Source organism: Biomphalaria glabrata, chromosome 2, assembly GCF_947242115.1.
Source record: "Biomphalaria glabrata chromosome 2, xgBioGlab47.1, whole genome shotgun sequence".
Taxonomy (NCBI): Eukaryota; Metazoa; Mollusca; class Gastropoda; family Planorbidae; genus Biomphalaria; species Biomphalaria glabrata.
Window position 1 is genome coordinate 44788828 of NC_074712.1, and position 23127 is coordinate 44811954.

Below are 23127 nucleotides of genomic sequence, written 5' to 3' on the forward strand. Positions count from 1 at the left end.
GGACTTCTGTATCAGGTATTTTGTCTTGCCATTAGACATTTAGTATTTTTCTCAGACATGTCATGTCGAAGTGGCTTAGTTTCTTTGCATGTTTACTGTACACTGTCCATGTTTCTGAGGCATAGAGCAATGTAGGGAGGATGACGGCTCTATAGACCCCTAGCTTTGTGTTTGTGGTGATACCACGTCTGTTCCAGACATTTATAGACAGTCTGCCATAGGATGCACTGGCCTTGGCGATACGCAGGTCGATTTCACTATCGATTTTTCTATTTCTGGAGAGTGTGCTGCCAAGATATGTGAATTTGTCCACTGCGTTTATATCCTGTCCATTTATAGTAATGCTTGGATCCGAGTAGGCTTTCCCAGGAGCAGGTAGATATAAGACTTCAGTCTTGTTCGTATTGATGGTAAGGCCAAAGTCTGAACATGCTCTTGAGAAGTCACTGACTATGCTCTGCAGATCGTTTTCAGAGCAGGCATTTAGGGCACAGTCGTCAGCAAATAGCAAGTCTCTGATTACTGCTGCATTTGTTTTTGATTTTGCTTTAAGCCGCCTCGGGTTGAATAGGCCACCATCAAATCTGTATGATATATTTATCCCGTTGTTTTCTCTATTTGTGAATGCATCTGTCAGCATAGCGGAGAACATGATACTGAATAGTGTAGGTGCTAGGACACAGCCTTGTTTTATCCCGTTTGATACTTCGAAGGGCTCTGATGGTTCTCCACTTTCTTGGACACGAGCCTTCATGCCATCATGAAATAGTCTCACCATGGTTATGAATTAATTAATGATTGGTTCCATAAAGTTGGAAGTGGTAATGGAAATAAGCACTCCGCTGCCTACAAAATGCTTCCAATGGCTATGGCATGCGTCTCAACTAGCACTGACAAGCAGTCCAACTTCTGGCCTTAACGTGTGGCAAAGATGGGTCCGGCGAAACTATTATCACTGACAGAAGAATGGTGAGTAATTGTCACCTAAAGCTGTAAGCTTTGTGCAGTAGTCGCTATGAAATCTTGGAAAATCCTGAAGGAAAAATCTGGAGCCGAATCAGAATCTTTAAAATCTTTTCATTCCGATGTTTGCACATAACTTATTGTTTTGTTATAAATAAATATATCTATCTCTTATATTGAGCAAGAAACCAACAACAGGCAAGGTAGGCTAAGTAAATATTGTATAGGATGCTGGCCAACTTGTTCAATTTATAGGAGTGCTGTGACTGTGTTAAGCACTTGACCCGGTCAGCAGCTGCTCTTAGCAGGATGTAAAGAGAGAAACCGGTCAATTCTTGTACGTTATCTAGCCAGCTTTTCGTAAGATGACCCTTTTTCGTGCTCCCTCCACTGTAACTGAAAGATAGCGCTTGACAGTCAGACTTGTCTTACAATAGGACTGAACCAGCACAGATTTTTTTATCTTCATAGTATTGAGGGGGGAGGGGTGTCCCTTCTTTTTGCCAGCCAGTGTTGAATTGTAAAATTACAAACTCATTTTTTCTCCGGTATCTGAGAACCAGCATTTTTCTGAAGCATATACTCTCAAAGGCTTGAATTCTTTCAGCCTCAGCGTCCAATCTTTCAACATTGAAAGCCTATGCGACAACATTGTATAAAATACCTTGAAAAGTAATGAGCTGAACATGGCTTATTAAGTCAAAGTTTGTTGTTGTTTTATGTACTTATAATGTCCACTTAAAAAACTGTTCATGTCAGCACTTGATACATAGGGAAAAACTAAATTGGCTTTTTGAGGTCTATCCTGTGTATCAAGGAAGTGTTGGTAACTTGTTTGTTGAAGGTCCATGACTCTATAACTGATTGATCTTAAATCATCTATTACAAACGCTACTTCTAAAGAGAATAGAATGACGTCCTCCACGTTATTGCGGTATTAAAGGAGATGTGATACGAAGAGAAACTGTGCACGCATTTAGATGTTGTTCAAATTAGAGCTCTCTTTTTCTTTTATTTAGTTGGCAACAGTGAAGTTTAATTTAGCGTGCTTGACATTTAAATAATAATAGTGAGAACAGTTGTCAAAAGAAGAAAAAAAAACGGGTAAGTTTATTGCTAAAGAAATAGATATCACTGACTTGCCTTTATTATACTTGTATATGGGGAAAAAAAGATGAATTAATGGTTTATTTGTTTAAGAAACAACAAAATAAATTTAAAAAACTGATTCAAATATGGATTTTTTTTTAAATAAATTTTTTTATTCAACACCTTTAAGAGTTTCACTAAACATACATCAACACAACCATATACAGAACAGATATGGTATACCATCAAGAGAAAACTTATTCAAAAATATTATTGCACCAAAAGAAAGAGAACATATTTATATAGATGTACAAAACAGTCTATGAGGTCAATAAATGTTCACAGGTCAATTACAATAGATCTTCTCTGTTGGTCATACACCTAAATGGAAATGAAGTAAGCTTCAATATGAGGAGAACAAATGTAAATGCTGCAACAAATATAGGAAATAAATGTTTTGAAATTCTAGATATTTTGTATTTCATTAAATTTATTAAAAGAAAGAAAAAATATTATTGTATAGTATTCGTTCGATTTGAGAAATGTATATGTAAAAATATAAACAACACATGAGCTACACTGTAGTGAAGTCTCTTAAAAAGAGAACTATTTGTCTTACCAACTTCTATTGCACAGAGTTATAGTTCTTTAAGTAGCAACCGACATATGAATAAGTAGTCAAAACAGAAAAAAAAATAAAATTACTTCACAAAAAATACAGGCTTTCACAACCTTTATGACTACTGCATGCTTGACTACATGACTGAGTTCAAAAGTGCTTACATTTAATAGGATTTCATCATACAAATGAACATTGTCTTTAAATATCACTTTCAATTTGTTTCTATCCATTATAAAACTACAGCAATGAAACATCTAAATACTGAGCACATATAACATTTAATGTTTTAGGCTAAAAATAGAGCTAGATAGATTTTATTTACATTTTGATATCATTTAGTAGAAAAATATATATTCTTTGAATGCCATATTATCTAATAATCTCATGGAGCAATTGATACAGTGACTGAACATTTCTGCACCACCAGACTGACCAAGTGAGTTTGAATGAACAAGGCACTAAAGAAGAGCACTGACTAGCTTTAAAAAAAAATAAAGGCAGAGAATGTCATAATAGCTCAATAAGTGTATAATAATAATTGTATTAGTTATATAGTGTTATTAACAAAGTGAATGGAATCTAAAGGCCCATTCATAACTACAAGAAGTTTAAAACAGAACTACTTCTATGTACATGCCTAATGCCTAGGATAATCTTAAGTTTGTACCAAAATGTTTTGATTGGCCAACAAGTAATAAGTTTTAATTTAGCATGACAATCAGATTTAGTTAACCTAAGTTAAAAAAAAAAAGAAAAAGATTTTCAGAAAATGATAAAAGCTCAATTTCTTCACAGAGAAGGTTTTGTCAGAAACTACCAACTAGTTGTACAATAAAGTTCTTTATTAATCAATAAGTGTTCAATAAATATCAATTATGTATATAAGATCAATGTGCAAAAATAACATTGTTTGGGTTGTACAAATAATTTGATAATCTTAACCCATTGTTACATTTTCTACTTTGGACTCAAAGCTAATGAATGAATAAAAAAAAATTCAATCTGTACAATAGTTAGCAATGTTTTGAAATGTTGAGAAAATATACCAAGATTTCAACAGCTACATTTTCAGCTTCTGTCTGAAAGTATTTTAATTTTTTGATTCCACACCAAGATCTTTTTCAGCTTCAGGCTGTTCCATTTTGTCCATAAGTTTATGCATACTTGAGTCATGATTGGGCATCTCATCCGTCTCTGCACTGATTTCAAAATTAACATTATTTTGTGGCCTTCGATAAAAATATCTTGAAATAATCATCAGCAGTAAAAATTGGATGATTAATGCTATGAGATAATAAGCTGAAAAGAAAAAAATATGTACATATGTAATGACAACAGAACAAACAAAATTTTTAAAAAGGTTAAAACAAAAAAAAAGTTTAATATAAACTACACCAACTATTGATTAATGTCATAAGATTATAATCTGAAAATGACATCAACATGTCCAGGCACAATGGCAAAAGAAAATAAAGTGAACAAAACACACAAAAGCAGCATTAAAAAAGTCCAATATGAAGTAGGTCAACTATTGATGAATGCAAATCAGTTCTTAATCTCTAGATTCTTATGAGTTATAGATGCTGGCTATTCTTGTAGCACTAATGGAATGGATAGATGCTTATGTATCACCAGTGAAAAAAAAAATTGAAATGGTGCCAAGGGACACATCCCCATAACCTGTACATTTTGCTGAAGATGCACTTGATAGCTAGCTGATCAAAAAGCCAAACATTGATAAACAGAGCTGTAGATCACCTAAAGAGAGCAGCCATCGACCTAACACAAGGCAATGTGATACATGCTATGAAAGGACAAACAAAACAAGATGAACATTGAAGACAAATACATGGAGAGGATACCCAAGACTTGTACTCTCATTCAAACAAGAGATAAGAAAAAAAAGAAACAAACTGCACTGCAACCAATGTTAAATGATGATACACATAGAAACACAAATATTTAAAAAAAAAAATCTGGTGTATTTGAGCAAAACTAAATATTGGCAGAAAAAAAAAGAGTGTAGATTGCTATTTAAAAGGGTTACAGGTTGCTGTTAAAAGGTACATACATTTTTTAACTCTTAATTTTCTGCAATAATTTGTTTAAAAAAAAAATAGGCCATAGGTTCTCAACCTGTGGATCACGTTCCCCTTGGGGGTCAAATGACGATTTTGACAGTTTGAATTAATGCATAATGTAATGTGACACCATTTCAGAATCATATGGTGACTTCCTGAGGTAATTGAAAAGCTATTTCGTTTGTAATTTATAATACTTAATCTTTTAGTATTCCATGCTATTGGAGGTAACATTTTATTATAAAACAAACAATTAACATGGATCTCTATCGAAAGAACGTAAAGAAAACAAAATATAATGTCAATTTTACTTAAATAGTTCAAGCAGGGATACAAAAACCCCAATGTGTCATTTGTAACAAAGTTCTATAAGCCCAATCTATAAGACTTTAACGCTGACAAGGATACCCAGAATTTTAGATGTAATGTTAGGTATAGAAATTATGTCGATTTTTAAGACAAGTTTTTCTTTCGTAAAACTCTTGAAACAACAATACCAGCTCATGATGTGAGAAAGTTTGTTCATTTTTGGAAAAGTTTAATATCTCTTGGGAAAATATTAGTGGTGCATACACACCTTTTGCTTCAAGCCAGCTAGTATGTTGGTCTGGATTTCAATGTTTGGTAAAGAATGAGTCACTGAAAGCCATGGGATCTCATCGACAAATATTAGTAATGAAGATACTGCCACAAGAATTACAAGAAGTAATGGATCAAATGCAGCATGCCTCGATTTGATTTGTTGGGAAAAAAAATACGATCCTTCCAAATAAAACTTTAGATTGGAAAACAAAATTGGACAAAAACATGTTGCCAATCTTATCTGCTCCCTAAGAGGAAAATGACATTGAACCTGACAAACAGTGAAAATGATAGTTTCTGTAAAATAGATTTTTTGAATGCTTGATGACTTAATACCATCATACTTTCTAAATCTACTTGACATCTTGTTTGCCATAAGTTTATTCAATATCAAAGTTGAAAATGTAACTGAGACATACAAAAAGCAGTATTTTATACTCAATTGAGATGCAGCTAAAATGATTTTTCTTTAATGTCAGCTACACAAATTTGATTCAAATGTTTGCAGTCATTTACCGATTGTCTGATTTGCGCCTTTTCCAAATCCGTTTCCAATAATATATTTTTGCGAAACGAATTTTCCAGTCTGTTTGTTATGAAGTCTAAATACAGAAAAAGACTTGATGCTGAAGATGACATTTGTTGTGATCTTGCAAAGACTGTCCCTAGAATTCCTGACTTGGTGAATCAGAAACAAGATCAGACAGGTGCAGTTATATTGTGGCATGGCAGCGAACTATTGTTCCAGCATGCTTTTCAAATTGTCACATAAGTATGCAACACAAATATATTGAATGAGAAATAGATACGTAGATGCAAGTCAAAGATACAATTTGATATAGTTGTTATTTAATTCTAAAGAGCAATTTATATTTGACGTATATTATGTGATTAAACATAAAACTTTGGCAATACATACCAGATATTTACATTAGGATTATGATTTCTTATGCTTATAGAACGAAAATAATTTTACGGTTGGGGATCGCCGCATAGTGGAGAATTGTAAAAAGCTTCGCCGGGCCAAAAGGTTGAGAACCACAACCATAAGCAAAAACCTCTTTTATGAGCAGACAGTGGTTTAGGTTTTTGTACAAGTATACAGTTCAATGAAGTTGATATGCAAGGGAACAGTGATTTAATCAATTTTTCTGACTATTATTCTAAGCAATTATTTTCATTTCATAGTTTTGGGCAGAACATCCCTATTTAGGCTACTGTGTTGTGTCCTTTTTGAAGTTGAAGCATGTTAGCAAAGTGAATGACAGTGAAGTTGTCTCAGGATGTAGCAGATCCAAGCAATAAATAAGTTGAAAAATGTTTTGTTGAATTTTACAAAGCCTTAAAACTTAGAAAGAAAATGCTGTCCCTAAATGATAAATAAGTTGAAAAATGTATTGTTGAATTTTACAAAGCCCTAAAACTTAGAAAGAAAATGCTGTCCCTAAATGATTCTCAAGGTAAGAAAGTTTAAATACTCAAAGCAACTCTTATAGGAAAATTAAGTCAACCATTAGTGACATTAAAGACATCTATCTTTTTTGTTCTGTTTCATTTCATATGAAAGATGTTGGAAACTATTTCATGATTTCATTGCATACTTATTTAAAATATAAAATAGTTTTTTGAAAACTAATTATTTATTGACAATATCAGTAGATTATCATTTTTAAGCATAGTTTTGTTAATTTTAAAATGTATAATACTAGTTTCTATTATCTCTGAGGTAAATGTTTTGATATACAAGCTGTAGATTACAAGTATAGTCCAGGCACACATCTTGCTCCACTTTGACAGTGAACTGAATAATAATTATCAATATCAATTATAATTATAGTTGAATCACTTACTTCTTCCCCTCACTGCTGAAGAGAGAATTCCTCTACAGGAAGGCATGTTATATTTAGAAAATGTTCCAAATATGGACCCTTGTAGGAGAGTCAGGATGATTACAAATTGGATGAGAAAAAATTTGGGAGCTATGAACAATGGTTTGAGAGCCTCCTTGCACAACTCAAATAACATGAAGAGTCCATAGAGTCCAAACAGGAATGAAGTCTGACTGAGAATCAGAATGTAAGGATAGCCATTGGATGCATCAATCTGAAAAAAGATTATTAGGAGAGATAAGCATGCCGGTTATAAAATTAAAATGTTTTCATGAATAAAATGGTAAAACTTTTAATTGCTAATTTGTAGATCCCTAATCCCAGAAAAACTTCAAATGAGTTTTATTTTTCAAACTACAGGTTTGGACTAGCCATGAGCTACTTTCATGATATAATAAGGAATGATATAGCAGAATATAGCTTATAATTACCATCATCACATGTAAAATCCTAGAACACATAATATGTAGAAACATCATAAACCACCTAGACAAACATAATGTCCTTACTCCATACCAACATGGCTTTAGGAAATATAGATCATGTGAAACACAACTAATAGGACTAATTGATGATTTTTCAAAAGGTTTAGATGATAGTGAGCAAATAGATGCTATGTTACTAGATTTTTCCAAGGCTTTTGACAAAGTTCACCACCATAGTTTGCTTAAAAATTAAAATATTTCGGCATTGATGATCCATTGCATCAGTGGATTAAAGATTTTCTGATAGGGAGAGAACAAACTGTAATAATAAATGGCTCTAAATCAACACCAATAACAGTTAACTCAGGTGTACCTCAAGGAACAGTGTTAGGTCCACTACTATTTTTAATTTACATAAATGATTTACCAAATTTCATTAGTTCAGGAACAAAAGTAAGATTATTTGCAGACGATTGCATAATATATAGAACAATAAAAACAACACAAGATACAGAAATTTTACAAAGAAAATTAGATGAATTACAAAAATGGGAATCAAATTGGAGCATGTCTTTCCATCCAGAAAAATGAAGAGAAATTTCTATTAGTCAAATAGGAACTTAAAACTAAAATGTTATTTAACCTTGGTTAGGCCAATAATAGAATATGCATCCTCTGTTTGTCACCCTTCAACTCAAGAAATATTAAGAAACTCGAACAGACACAAAATAGAGCAGTGAGATTCATAACAAACGAATATTCACATTTGACTAGAGTAACACTTTTAGTAAAATCACTAAATGTAGAAAGCCTACATGATAGAAGACTTAAAAGTAAAGTAGCAATTATACATAAAACACTGAACCATAATCTTCAAATACAAATACAAACTTTAATAAAATACTCAGAAAAACACAAAGATAAAGGCACATTCCTCGTTCCATATGCTAGGACAAATTTGAACAAATGCTCCTTCTTCCCTAGCACTATTAGAGCATGGAATGGGTTGCCTGAGCTAGCCATAAAAACTAATGACTTGGCAGAATTTAGGTCATTGGTTAATATGCATGACTATATGCATGACGCGTAGGAGGTAATCATCTTTTTTTTTTAAAACATGTACCGGAAGCTCAAAATTGGAACCAGTTAAATCTGCCCATGTGGAGTATCACCAGAAAATGCCGACCACGTCCTCCAAAACTGCTCTCTTTACCAAGAGGCCTGTATAAGACATTGGCCCCAAATCACCAAAAATAGAAAGAAAACTATGTGGAGAGCTCCCTGATTTGGAAACCACAGCGCAGTTCATCTCATGTATTGGTCTAGTCATATGAACACTCCAACATAACAATGAGAACGATGAAGAAGAAGAAGATCTTTTTTGAAGTAAAGTCTGTATTATATAAGATTATAATCAAAAGGAAAAAAAAATATCCAGACGAATAAAACCAAACCAAACCAATCTATAAATGATCTAAAAATAAAAAAAAAAAAGTGAAGTTTGTGAGACTTTTTGCTAAATAAATGCTATATTAATGCTAAAAGAAAATTATATGAAAATCTAAAAGTATTGAGAAACCTCCAAAATAAATACACGTATGTCTCTTATCTTACCTTTCCTATTGTAAATTTATCATCAAGCCACAGTGCAAGAGACACAAAAGCTAACAATGGCTGCAGATAAGCATTTTGTGCAACTAATAGAGTCAGTCTTTGAACATTCTCCCTGAAAGTCAAAATATAAGTAGAATTACCCAAGGAATTTTTTACTTTTATAAGGCATGTCACGACTTTTAGATTTTACCAGTTCACACATTGCAAAGGTTTAGGAATTTGTTTTGAAAGTGGAATGGACTCAGGAATGTCTGGGTTTCAAAACAAAGAGATTCATCTCTACAGTCTAATGCTTTGCTAAACCAAAACTATGTCTTTTTGATGATGCGTGAAGATTATTAGGAGAGATAAGCATGCTGGTTATGACATTAAAATGTTTTCATGAATAAAATGGTAAAACTTGTAATATATGAGAGATTCAAACAATCAAGGAGAAGAAATAAGTACTACCAGAAAGTCTAAGGACTATAAGAGACACATTATTAATCATGGATCTGTTAGGTCTGCATTCTTTTCTTGACTGACATTAACTCACTCCTAAGCATAATTGTGATGTATGGAGCAAGAAAGTAATTCAACATTTATTTACAATGACACACTTTAAATGTTAGAGGTGTTAAATATATTAATCTTGCATGATGATGAGTACTTATAAAACTCACCTAGTGACTTCATATGACGGACAACAGCAACAGCAGCAACAACATGGGGGTGACTGCAGCCTGATTTTGTTGGCAGTCAAACATTGCACCACCTTGTCTTTGCCTCCAGTGTAGACAAATAACAGGGAAACAAAACTGTACATGGAGGCAGAGATATACCTGGAAGGAAAATAGCACAATGGGAACAAGGGGTTCAAAGATGAAAAGTGACAGGTCAAAGTTGAAACAAAAATAAAAAAAAGGAATGAGGAATTTAAATAATGAGAGAAGAAAATGTAGGTGACTGGCGAATAAGTGAAAGAAAGATGACTGGCGAATAAGTGAAAGAAAGATGACTGGTGAATAAGTGAAAGAAAGATGACTGGTGAATAAGTGAGAGAAAGTAGGTGACTGGTGAATAAGTTAAAGAAAGTAGGTGAATGGTGAATAAGTGAAAGAAAGTAGGTGACTGGTGAAAAATGAATGAAAGATGACTGGTGAATAAGTGAAAGAAAGTAGGTGACTGGTGAATGAGTTTAAAGAATGTATGTGGATGATTGATATTTGTGATTGGTGAAGGAAGGTAAGTATGTTCTATAGAGAATGGAGTGATACATGGTATGTGAATGTGAGTGAATGTGATGTACTGACAGATCAATCACCCTTAGACCAGAAAAATATTTCAAGTACTAATTTATTCACAAATACAGTTAATAAAATCTTTATATAAAGTCTGAATTATCCACACCTCAATGTGGCCAAATACCCAAGACTATTGTAGGCCTATCAAAAAATATTACAGAATCAGAATGAATTACTAAAACTCTATATATTAATCTGAATAAGTTAAGATTGATATATGTTTTAACTGTTCCTGACATGTCAATGTTTACACACAAAAAAAGTGTCAAAAGTTGTTGCTTATACTTACAAAAAAGTAGCTTGTTCACAGAGAACACAGGACTTTGGTATAAGTAGAGAAAACATGGCAATCAATGAGATTCCCTGAGAAAGAAAACATGGCAATCAATAAGATTCCCTGAGAAAGAAAACATGGCAATCAATGAGATTCCCTGAGAAAGAAAACATGGCAATCAATGAGATTCCCTGAGAAAGAAAACATGGCAATCAATGAGATTCCCTGAGAAAGAAAACATTGCAATCAATGAGATTCCCTGAGAAAGAAAACATTGCAATCAATGAGATTCCCTGAGAAAGAAAACTTGGCAATCAATGAGATTCCCTGAGAAAGAAAACTTGGCAATCAATGAGATTCCCTGAGAAAGAAAACATTACAATCAATGAGATTCCCTGAGAAAGAAAACATTACAATCAATGAGATTCCCTGAGAAAGAAAACATTGCAATCAATGAGATTCCCTGAGAAAGAAAACATTACAATCAATGAGATTCCCTGAGAAAGAAAACATTGCAATCAATGAGATTCCCTGAGAAAGAAAACTTGGCAATCAATGAGATTCCCTGAGAAAGAAAACTTGGCAATCAATGAGATTCCCTGAGAAAGAAAACATGGCAATCAATGAGATTCCCTGAGAAAGAAAACATGGCAATCAATGAGATTCCCTGAGAAAGAAAACATTGCAATCAATGAGATTCCCTGAGAAAGAAAACATTGCAATCAATGAGATTCCCTGAGAAAGAAAACTTGGCAATCAATGAGATTCCCTGAGAAAGAAAACTTGGCAATCAATGAGATTCCCTGAGAAAGAAAACATTACAATCAATGAGATTCCCTGAGAAAGAAAACATTACAATCAATGAGATTCCCTGAGAAAGAAAACATTGCAATCAATGAGATTCCCTGAGAAAGAAAACATTACAATCAATGAGATTCCCTGAGAAAGAAAACATTGCAATCAATGAGATTCCCTGAGAAAGAAAACTTGGCAATCAATGAGATTCCCTGAGAAAGAAAACTTGGCAATCAATGAGATTCCCTGAGAAAGAAAACATTACAATCAATGAGATTCCCTGAGAAAGAAAACATTGCAATCAATGAGATTCCCTGAGAAAGAAAACATTGCAATCAATGAGATTCCCTGAGAAAGAAAACTTGGCAATCAATGAGATTCCCTGAGAGAGAAAACATGGCAATCAATGAGATTCCCTGAGAGAGAAAACATGGCAATCAATGAGATTCCCTGAGAAAGAAAACATTACAATCAATGAGATTCCCTGAGAAAGAAAACTTGGCAATCAATGAGATTCCCTGAGAAAGAAAACATTACAATCAATGAGATTCCCTGAGAGAGAAAAATAACCCACTGAAATAATTTGAAAACAGTTTGGTCACTAAAAAACAGAGGAACCATAGAGACATGTGCATGGAAAGGGATTTGTTTTAGTGTGTGTGTAATTGTGTGTTGGTGACAGAGAACGAAAAACTCACAAGTGGTTCTAGGATATGGCGTACAAGGTATTTTAATGATTTTGTACTTGTGTTGATAATTTACACTAAAGTGTACCAGTACATTATTTGCAGGTATCAATGTACAAAACAAGCTTATTGTAAGATAAGATAAAGTTAGCAAGCTGGATTTATTGGACGCCAGAGCATTTCCAAGACATTCCACACGCTCTGCTGATTTGGAGCTTGATAGCAAAACAATAATGGCTACAACTCGCACTCATTTGATGATCTTTTTTCTTTTCAAACTGGGAAATAAAACAATAATTAATCGGTGACATGGTGACCTAGTGATCATCAAAAAGTTGGTGCATTCAAAAATTACCGTAACTTCATCTTCGCATAAAATATATTTTATAGTTGAAAACAAATCCCGCAGAAATATTAATTTTCTGAATTATTTGTTTTCTTTGTAATTCTATACTGGTAGACGCTTTCTTCGTGTAGGTGTCAAGGAAGTATTGGCGTTTCTGTCCTCACGACAACGAGGCTTCGATTTGGTGCACAGGCAGAGACGTATACAACGTTTTTTTCCAAATGTGTATTTTTATATAGATCTACTTCTGATGTCCCACTGCATCAAGACAAGCATCTTTTAAAAAATATCTAGATGTCAAGATAAGCATTTCAAAGAGAAGGTCTAGATGTCAAGATAAGCATTTCAAAGAGAAGGTCTAGATGTCAAGATAAGCATTTCAAAGAGAAGGTCTAGATGTCAAGATAAGCATTTCAAAGAGAAAGTCTAGATGTCAAGATAAGCATTTCAAAGAGAAGGTCTAGATGTCAAGATAAGCATTTCAAAGAGAAGGTCTAGATGACAAGATAGGTATCTCAAAGAAAGTCTAGATGTCGAGATATGCATTTCAAAGGTCTAGATGTCAGGATAAACATCTTAAAGAAAATCTAGAAAACAAGTAGGCATCTCAAAAAGTTATTTTTTTAAATCAATGTTGTTCTATATTTAGTTATTCCTATAACAAAGATCAATAACTAGACTTCTTCGTGAACAAAGTCTAGGAACCGTGATCAACTGAAGACAAGGCCCTAAACCCTAGCAAGCAATACGTCACTATTTGAAGTAGAACACTAAGTGCGTGCATCTGTTTCTGTCATACTCCCAGAGCACGGGCAGTGCCTAATAAACAGCTTTTTTTTTATTTCTTAACAGCCATATATTTCTTAAAGATACGAGCATTTCATTCAAAGAGTCTTGCAGATTAAGTATTTGCTCGTGTGGAAACCCCCCACTGGTGACTCACTGGTCCATAAGTCAACATTTAGTAGCGGCCTAGAACATAATGATGAAATCTTTCTTTTATCAGAGGAAAACTCCCGAGTGTTGATGATTATTGAACGAAATGTAACAAAAATGTTTTACATTGGACAAAAGTGGAAAGGCAAAAATAAATAAATAAATAAATTCTCGACCGAATTTCGTCTAGACTCTACGACTCTACATTATGGCCCCTTATAACTTCTTGTCATTCAATTCATTATCACACACCTGTCCTCTCTTTGAGCACTCTCTTTCTGAGGAACTGCAAGGGTACTGCACCTGAGCTCACCTACGGTAAGAGGATCTAGAATGATCTATAGCAAAACAAGATGGCTGTCTGGTCATGATGGATGATCGCTAGGTCGTCTCGGTGGTTCCGGGTTCCTAACCTGCCTGCTGTCCTCCCCCGGAGGATGTCTACAGCCATTAGTGGCACACTTTTTGTCATGGATGTTACAGATTGGAATGAACCTAAAATGATGTGAAAGACTTTATTCCGCCCATTATTTCTGTCTTCTGGTTTTGTTTACGTTTCAGGCTGTCCTGAATGAAATGAAGAGTACTACTTATTACTATTACCAAACCTTCCACAGGAGGGTGGCAGCGGGCAGGGTTCAAACCTGGAATGATCGTGATGACAGTCCGACTATCGGAAAGGTACACTACACGACTAGCAGCTATTCTGTCTTTTTTTTTCTCTCTCTCTCTGATTTATTCACTCTATCACACGTCTAAACATTTCAATCTTTCTCTCGTTTCTGTCTTGCAGTTTAAAAGATGAGAACGAAAATCAATGCTGAGAATTGAACAAACCATAAATTAGAACTTCGAGACAAATAATGGCTGTTCAACCTTAGGTTCCAACACAAATAGACTCATTATGTTCTCAAGTCCGGTAAACAAGGGAAGATAAGGTGCGTGGGTGGCACGTTTAAATCAAGGCGACGCCGTTACAAAAATCTAGAGATGTCAGATACGACAACAGTGAAAATGGAGGATCCTCCTCTACAGGGAAGGGGAGTACCAAACATTAACCTGTAGGGCTACACATGAAACCGAGTATAGATTTAATATGAGTGTATACAATCTACCACATGAAGTATAAACATTCAATTCCCTATTCAAAGAAATAAAATTAAATAAAGCTAATATCACCCCTCCCCAAATCCTTTTCAGAAACACTCTTTAGTTTGTTGTTGTTGTTGTATCTATCCTATGACATCACACTGTCAGCAACACACACACTAAAAATGTTTGGAGTCTTTATGTTTAACAAAAACTGTAGTCATTAAATACATAGACATGTACACGTATATTGTTTTACAAAAGCGAATACACCCCACGTGTTGAAAGAAGGTCTTTTTAGTTGACCTAGCAATCAGCTAGTATTTCTGACTAATTCTGACAAGAGAGATACAACCGATGTTGTACAATAACACTGAATATATTTGTTGAAGAATGGAAGAAGAACGCAGATTCAACATCCAACTTGATTCTGTTGAAGTCGACAAACCTTACAACTGTGCTCAACAATTGAGGTCACGTGTTTGTCAGTTTGGGACGTTCTTCCAGAAACGAAGTTTGTTACGTCCAAATTCAACACAATCCTGCTGGACGGCAGGGGATGACGGAAAAGAGATTCGAACTCGGAATCATCGCGAAGACAGTCCCAAGCGCATACCCAACGACCAGACCAAGCACCCATGTAAAGAGCTAGGCCTATTATCTTTAGATTAACAGAAATTAAAATATTTACAGATTTACAGAATTTAGAATAATTACAGAATTTAGACTATTTGGAAACGACAATCGCAAGTGTTTTATTGAATTTCAACAACATCAACAAAGAAACAAAGACACGTCAACATCAACAAAGAAACAAAGACACGTCAACATCAACAAAGAAACAACGACACGTCGACATCAACAAAGAAACAAAGACACGTCAACATCAACAAAGAAATAAAGACACGTCAACATCAACAAAGACACGTCAACATCAACAAAGACACGTCAACATCAACAAAGAAACAAAGACACGTCAACATCAAGAAAGACACGTCAACATCAAGAAAGACACGTCAACATCAACAAAGAAACGTCAACATCAAGAAAGACACGTCAACATCAACAAAGAAACAAAGACACGTCAACATCAAGAAAGACACGTCAACATCAAGAAAGACACGTCAACATCAACAAAGAAACGTCAACATCAAGAAAGACACGTCAACATCAACAAAGAAACAAAGAAACGTCAACATCAACAAAGAAACAAAGACACGTCAACATCAACAAAGACACGTCAACATCAACAAAGACACGTCAACATCAATAAAGACACGTCAACATCAACAAAGAAACAAAGACACGTCAACATCAACAAAGACACGTCAACATCAACAAAGACACGTCAACATCAAGAAAGACACGTCAACATCAACAAAGACACAAAGACACGTCAACATCAACAAAGACACGTCAACATCAACAAAGACACGTCAACATCAACAAAGAAACGTCAACATCAACAAAGACACGTCAACATCAACAAAGACACGTCAACATCAACAAAGACACGTCAACATCAACAAAGACACGTCAACATCAACAAAGACACGTCAACATCAACAAAGACACGTCAACATCAACAAAGAAACAAAGACACGTCAACATCAACAAAGACACGTCAACATCAACAAAGACACGTCAACATCAACAAAGAAGCGTCAACATCAACAAAGAAACAAAGACACGTCAACATCAACAAAGATTGATTTTGATTTTTGATTTGAGGCACATCGGCACAATTTAGGCCATGTCGTGCCTGCAGTCCCCTAAGGACCACTCTCTCTCCAAACAACAAGGGCCAGATTCTATACAGTCATATAATTAAAATCAAGGTTTATTCACAGTTAAAATAGTAAAGGTAGTAAAAATTTAAATATTTGGTAAAAATCTAATGTAAATAGTGCATGTTCACAAATTCAGAAATCACATCTTCGTAGATAGCCCCACTTCCCGAATAAAGCCCAGTACCTTCACAGGGTCGACATTATTAAATAGTGTTTTTAGATTAGTGGCTCTAAAATATTTCGCCCTGACATCCTGGTATCTGGGGCAATCAACGAGGATATGTTCCACGGTGAGGCGAGAGTCACAGTACTCGCAAAGTGGGGGCTCCTCTCTCTTCAGTACAAAAGAGTGCGTGATGTAGGTGTGGCCAATCCTAAGTCTGGACATGGTTGTGCTACCACGCCTTGTCAGACCCTTAGATGTGGGCCGCCACCTGACATCCGCCACAATCTGCCTGAGTTTACTGTGAGTCTCAGCCTCCCATCGGTTCTGCCACTCTCGATAGGTGGCAGAGGCAATACTTTGTCTCAGGTCCGAGTAGGGAATTTGGGTTCCTGACACCGCATGATTTAGGGCTCTCTTTGCTTCTCTGTCTGCGGCTTCGTTTCCCTCAATGCCAACATGGGAGGGGACCCAGATGAAGGTGACATCCCTACGGTCGGCTGTTATTAGGTCCAACAGCTTCAGGCTCTTATGTACCAATGGGATGTCAGTCTTCATCCGCCCCAAAGCTTGCAATGCAGATTTGGAGTCGGAGCAGATTATAAATTTACTCCTTTCTGATGCTTTTACGGCCATAAGTGCAAGCAATATTGCGTGCAATTCGGCCGTAAAAATGGAGCAGCCATCGGGGAGTCTACGGGAGATTGTTTTGTTCCGAAAGGAGCAGGCACACGCGACCTTTCCCTCCATTTTGGATCCGTCTGTGTAGATGGTGCCACAATCTCCGTAGCTCTCCTGCAGTTCCCTAAAGTGGACTTGTAGTATGCTTGGGTCTGTATTTTCTTTTTTGAAATTAAGGAGGGATAAATTTAATTTGGGTTTATTCATTAGCCGAGGAGGATTCTGAGGGGTTTCTATTTTAGAGATTTGGTCAATGGGTGGGGTTAAATTTTGGATGGGTTCTCTCATTCGAAGGCCCAACGGCTGTATGACGTTAGGCCTTCGATTGTATAATTCTACCTCTGTGGGGTTAAATATGGAGTCAAAAGCAGGGTTCGTGGGGTTGGATTTTAGCTTGACTATATACTGCATTGCAAGCTTTTTCATTCTTATATCCATGGGGAGTTCTCCAGCCTCCACATGGAGACTTGGGATAGGTGATGTACGAAACGCGCCGAGACAGATTTGATTTGATTTGATTTGTTGATTTGAGGCACATCGGCACAATTTAGGCCATGTCGTGCCTGCAGTCCCTCAAGGACCACTCTCTCTCTAAACAACAAGGGCCAGATTCTATACAGTCATATAATTAAAATCAAGGTCTATTCACAGTTAAAATAGTAAAGGTAGTAAAAATTTAAATATTTGGTAAAAATCTAATGTAAATAGTGCATGTTCACAAATTCAGAAATCAGATCTTCGTAGATAGCCCCACTTCCCGAATAAAGCCCAGTACCTTCCCAGGGTCGACATTATTAAATAGTGTTTTTAGATTAGTGGCTCTAAAATATTTCGCCCTGACATCCTGGTATCTGGGGCAATCAACGAGGATATGTTCCACGGTGAGGCGAGAGTCACAGTACTCGCAAAGTGGGGGCTCCTCTCTCTTCAGTACAAAAGAGTGCGTGATGTAGGTGTGGCCAATCCTAAGTCTGGACATGGTTGTGCTACCACGCCTTGTCAGACCCTTAGATGTGGGCCGCCACCTGACATCCGCCACAATCTGCCTGAGTTTACTGTGAGTCTCAGCCTCCCATCGGTTCTGCCACTCTCGATAGGTAGCAGAGGCAATACTTTGTCTCAGGTCCGAGTAGGGAATTTGTGTTCCTGACACCGCATGATTTAGGGCTCTCTTTGCTTCTCTGTCTGCGGCTTCGTTTCCCTCAATGCCAACATGGGAGGGGACCCAGATGAAGGTGACATCCCTACGGTCGGCTGTTATTTGGTCCAACAGCTTCAGGCTCTTATGTACCAATGGGATGTCAGTCTTCATCCGCCCCAAAGCTTGCAATGCAGATTTGGAGTCGGAGCAGATTATAAATTTACTCCTTTCTGATGCTTTTACGGCCATAAGTGCAAGCAATATTGCGTGCAATTCGGCCGTAAAGATGGAGCAGCCATCAGGGAGTCTACGGGAGATTGTTTTGTTCCGAAAGGAGCAGGCACACGCGACCTTTCCCTCCATTTTGGATCCGTCTGTGTAGATGGTGCCACAATCTCCGTAGCTCTCCTGCAGTTCCCTAAAGTGGACTTGTAGTATGCTTGGGTCTGTATTTTCTTTTTTGAAATTAAGGAGGGATAAATTTAATTTGGGTTTATTCATTAGCCAAGGAGGATTCTGAGGGGTTTCTATTTTAGAGATTTGGTCAATGGGTGGGGTTAAATTTTGGATGGGTTCTCTCATTCGAAGGCCCAACGGCTGTATGACGTTAGGCCTTCGATTGTATAGTTCTACCTCTGTGGGGTTAAATATGGAGTCAAAAGCAGGGTTCGTGGGGTTGGATTTTAGCTTGACTATATACTGCATTGCAAGCTTTTTCATTCTTATATCCATGGGGAGTTCTCCAGCCTCCACATGGAGACTTGGGATAGGTGATGTACGAAACGCGCCGAGACAGAGACGCAGGGCAGCATTTTGTATTGGTTCCAGTATTTTTAGGTACGACTTCCTTGCTGCTCCATATATTATGGATCCGTAGTCTAGCTTAGATCGAATTAGACTCCGATAGAGCAGCAGCAAGGTATCTCTGTCAGCTCCCCAGTCCGTATGGCTGAGTACTCTTAGTATGTTTAATGACTTTTGGCATTTCTTCTTAAGTTCCTTAATGTGGGGGAGAAAATTAAATTTGGAATCTAAGGTGAGGCCTAAAAATTTTGTAGTTTTCACGACAGGGATCTTCTTTTTGTGTATAAATAGTTCAGGGTCTGGGTGGAGTCCCCTTAGATTACAAAAATGCATACTAACTGTTTTGGAGTCTGAGAATTTGAAGCCATTATAGTTTGCCCAACCCTGAATTTTGTTTAAACATAACTGTAATTTTCTTTCTAAGGTGTTCATGTTTTTCCCATAAGTAAGAATGACAAAGTCATCAACATACAAAGAGCACTCTATGCCAGGGGACAGCGCATTTATGATGCTATTTATTTTAATGTTGAACAGGGTGACTGACAGAATGCTGCCCTGGGGTACACCCATTTCCTGGTCATGAGTGTCAGAAGCGGAGTTGCCCACTCGAACCTGAAATTTTCGATCTTTCAGAAATTCCTCCACAAAACGGGGGAGGTGTCCCTTAAGCCCCATAAGCGCCAGGTCACGTAGAATGCCATGTTTCCAGGTTGTGTCGTAGGCCTTTTCTATATCGAAGAATACAGCTACTAGATGTTCTCTTCTGAGTAATGCATTTCTAATATAAGCTTCCAGCCTTACCAGGTGGTCAGTTGTTGTCCGCCCCTGCCGGAATCCGCACTGGTAGTTTGAGATCACTTTATTCCTTTCCAGGTACCAGACCAGCCTACTGTTAATCATTCTTTCCATGGTTTTGCAGATGCAGCTTGTTAGTGCTATTGGTCGATAGTTAGCTGGGTCAGAGCCGTCTCTTCCCGGTTTAGGTATCGGTATAACTGTGGCTTTCCTCCAGCTGTTTGGGAAAGCGCCTGTTTGCCACACACAGTTATAGACCCCTAGCAGGACTGCCAATGAGGGTTCGGGAAGGTGCTTGAGGAACTGGTAATGGATTTCGTCTTCTCCAGGCGCTGTGTCATGTGACTTGTCCAGCGATTCCCTCAGTTCCTCAAGCGAGAACGGTTTGTTGTAGTCTTCATTGTTCTCTGACCTGAAATCAATGGGGTGTCTTTCCTCCCTGGTTTTGACTTTTTGGAACTCTGGCGTGTAGTGTGCAGTGGATGATTTTTCTGCTATTGAGGATGCCAGGCAGTCAGCTATTTCTTTGGGGGACGTGACAGTTCGTCCTTGGTTTTTCAAATGCCCTATTGCATTTGATTCTTTCCCTTTGATTCGCCTTACTGCCTTCCAAACCGCTCTAGCAGAAGTTTTGGCATCCAGACTGCCGACAAAACTTCTCCAGGAATTCCTTTTGGCTGACCGTATGGTTTGTCTAGCCTTTGCTCTAGCTATCCTGAATAGCTTTAGGTTTTCCTGGGAAGGATTCTTTATAAATGCAGCCAGTTGTTTTTTCCTATCACCAATAACACTTTTGAAAGCTTTATCAAACCATGGTTTGCTAGGCCGTTTTGGATTTGCAGAGGTTAGGGGTACAACTTTCCTGGCTATACTTAGTAGCTTGCTAGCAAAGGTATCAGCTGGGTTCTGTTCATGGAGGATATTTTCTGTGATATCCTCAGAGCATCTTTTTTGGAATTGTTCCCAATCGGCCTTATTCAGTTTCCACCGCTGAGGTCGTCCCAATGAAGGGAGATTGTTAGTAATGATGATTGGGAAGTGATCACTTCCCCGTAGATCATTGCTAACTGACCATTTAAAATCGTCCAGAAGTCCGGGGACGCATACGGTGAGGTCAATGCATGTGAATGATCCAGTTCCTGGGTGCAAGTAGGTCGGTGATGCATCATTAAGTATGCATAAATCATGTTGGAGGAAGATATCCTCCAGCATACGACCTCTTGTGTCGGTATTGTTGGATCCCCACATGGTGTTATGGGCATTGAAATCCCCAAGGATTAAATAAGGCCGGGGGAGTTGTTTCAATAGGTCCTCCATGTCTGTTCGGTTTAATGGAGCGCCTGGTGGTAGATACAGGCTGCAGCAAGTGATAACCTTGTGAAGCGTTATCCTAGCTGCTACGGCCTGTAGTGTGGTCTGTAGTTCTACCCTCTCATGGGGGATGCTATCCTTCACAAGGATACAGACTCCACCTGATGCTCTCTCTGCATCCTCAACATTCTTGGTGTAAGCACGGTAGCTTCGGAAGCTGATGCAATCTTTCAGAAATGTTTCCTGTAAGCAGACAGCTACAGGAGTCTCAGAGTCCATCAGTAGCTGCATTTCCTCGTAATTGGCCTTGAGGCCTCTACAATTCCACTGTACAATTCTGGAATCCATGGCTTATTCTAGATGACCTACTAGGAGCTATTTGGCCTTGGGAGGCCCCCGGAGGGGTTTCCCTTTATTCCAGTGACCTTGGTATTTTTATTCTTGGGTTTGGATGGAGAGGAGGACAACCCCCTTTTGGGGGAAGTCTTTCTCTCTGGAGAGGGGAGATCCCTCTGGTTAGAGCGGAGGTTATTTCCTCCTCTCTCACCTCGGGCATCCTCTCCGCTTTGATTTCTCCCCTTAGGGAGTTGGTCAACCTCTAACTCGGTAGAGGTTGGGGTGTCTGGCTGGGTTCTCTGAGGAGAACCTGTGTCAGACATGATGTCTCCGGGTTCTCCCGGAGTATTGGTTTTGACATGCTGCTCAGTCTCCATGCTCTCATCAGCGAGCACAGAGAACCTGTTCTTTAGCATGACAACAGGGCTTTCTTGTTTCTTCAGAGGTGTGTTCTTTGGCGGTGTTTTCTTCTGAGTTGGGGGAGGAGGAGGGGGTGGTGGGGTCAATGTGTCCGTCTGTGTGGCTATGGATCTTCCTTTCTTAGCAACAGCCTGGGCGTAGGTCTTTGTCAAGCCGAATTGGCCCTTGGGTAGGGCCAGTACAGCCGATTTCGCCTGGCTAAAGGTACATCCGTTTCTTGCCTTGTACTCCTGCACGGCAACCTCCTGTTTCCACACAGGGCAGTCCTTGGAGTAGGCTGAGTGGCCAGCTTGACAGTTTGGGCATTTGAACTGGGCTGTGCAGCCCTTGTCCTCATGACCCTCTCCAGCACATCTGGCACACACAGTGTTCCTCTTGCAGACTGCCGCGCCGTGTCCATAACCCTGGCACTTGAAGCACCTCATGGGGTTAGGTATGTAGGGCCTCACTGGAACTCGTAGGTATCCTGCCTTCACATACTCTGGCGGTGTCCTAGTTCCGAATGTGAGGATAATAGTGGCGGTTTTGACCTCCTCACCCTCCCTGCGCCTGGTAATGCGCCGGGCATGGGTGACTCCTTCAATGCCCTCCACTATTTCCTTCTCGGAACATTCCAGTAGGTCCCTAGAGCTGATTACACCTCTGCTGGTGTTCAGACTCTTGTGTGGCATGACTTCCACTTGGAGATCACAGAGTCTTCTGCATCTTAAAAGCCCATCAGAGTGTGTCTTGCTGTCTACTTCTACAAGGAGTTCCATTGTTTTGTGTAGCTTAGACACACTCTTGGGCTCTCCCACTACTGACTTGAGTCCCTTATAGATAATAAAAGGGCTCAACTTGGTCAGGCTTTTTCCCTCCTCTGTGCATCTAACCACCAGAAATGATGGCCAGGTGGCACAGCTTTTTGGGACCTCCTCTTTTTTATCGTCAATTCGTCGTTTCTTGCCCAGACATAGGTCTGGGGCAAGTAGTTTTGTGTGTGTTTTTTTGTCCATATATATTTTGGTTAATT

The 23127-nt window shown here is 37.9% G+C and overlaps 1 protein-coding gene across 3 annotated transcripts in view; it reads right to left on the reverse strand.

The window, feature by feature from the left end:
* Positions 1 to 2201: 2201 nt before the first annotated feature.
* Positions 2202 to 23127, reverse strand: part of LOC106056374 (organic solute transporter subunit alpha-like) — a 53951-nt gene continuing 33025 nt past the window's right edge. For all 3 annotated transcript variants that reach the window (XM_056020799.1, XM_056020798.1, XM_013213083.2), the window contains 5 exons: positions 10838 to 10911; positions 9928 to 10086; positions 9266 to 9377; positions 7188 to 7440; positions 2202 to 3973 (listed from right to left, as the gene is read on the reverse strand). In XM_056020799.1, coding sequence (XP_055876774.1) covers positions 3765 to 3973; positions 7188 to 7440; positions 9266 to 9377; positions 9928 to 10086; positions 10838 to 10911 — 807 coding nt within the window. In that variant the 3' untranslated portion in view covers positions 2202 to 3764. The remainder of the gene's footprint in view (positions 3974 to 7187; positions 7441 to 9265; positions 9378 to 9927; positions 10087 to 10837; positions 10912 to 23127) is intronic.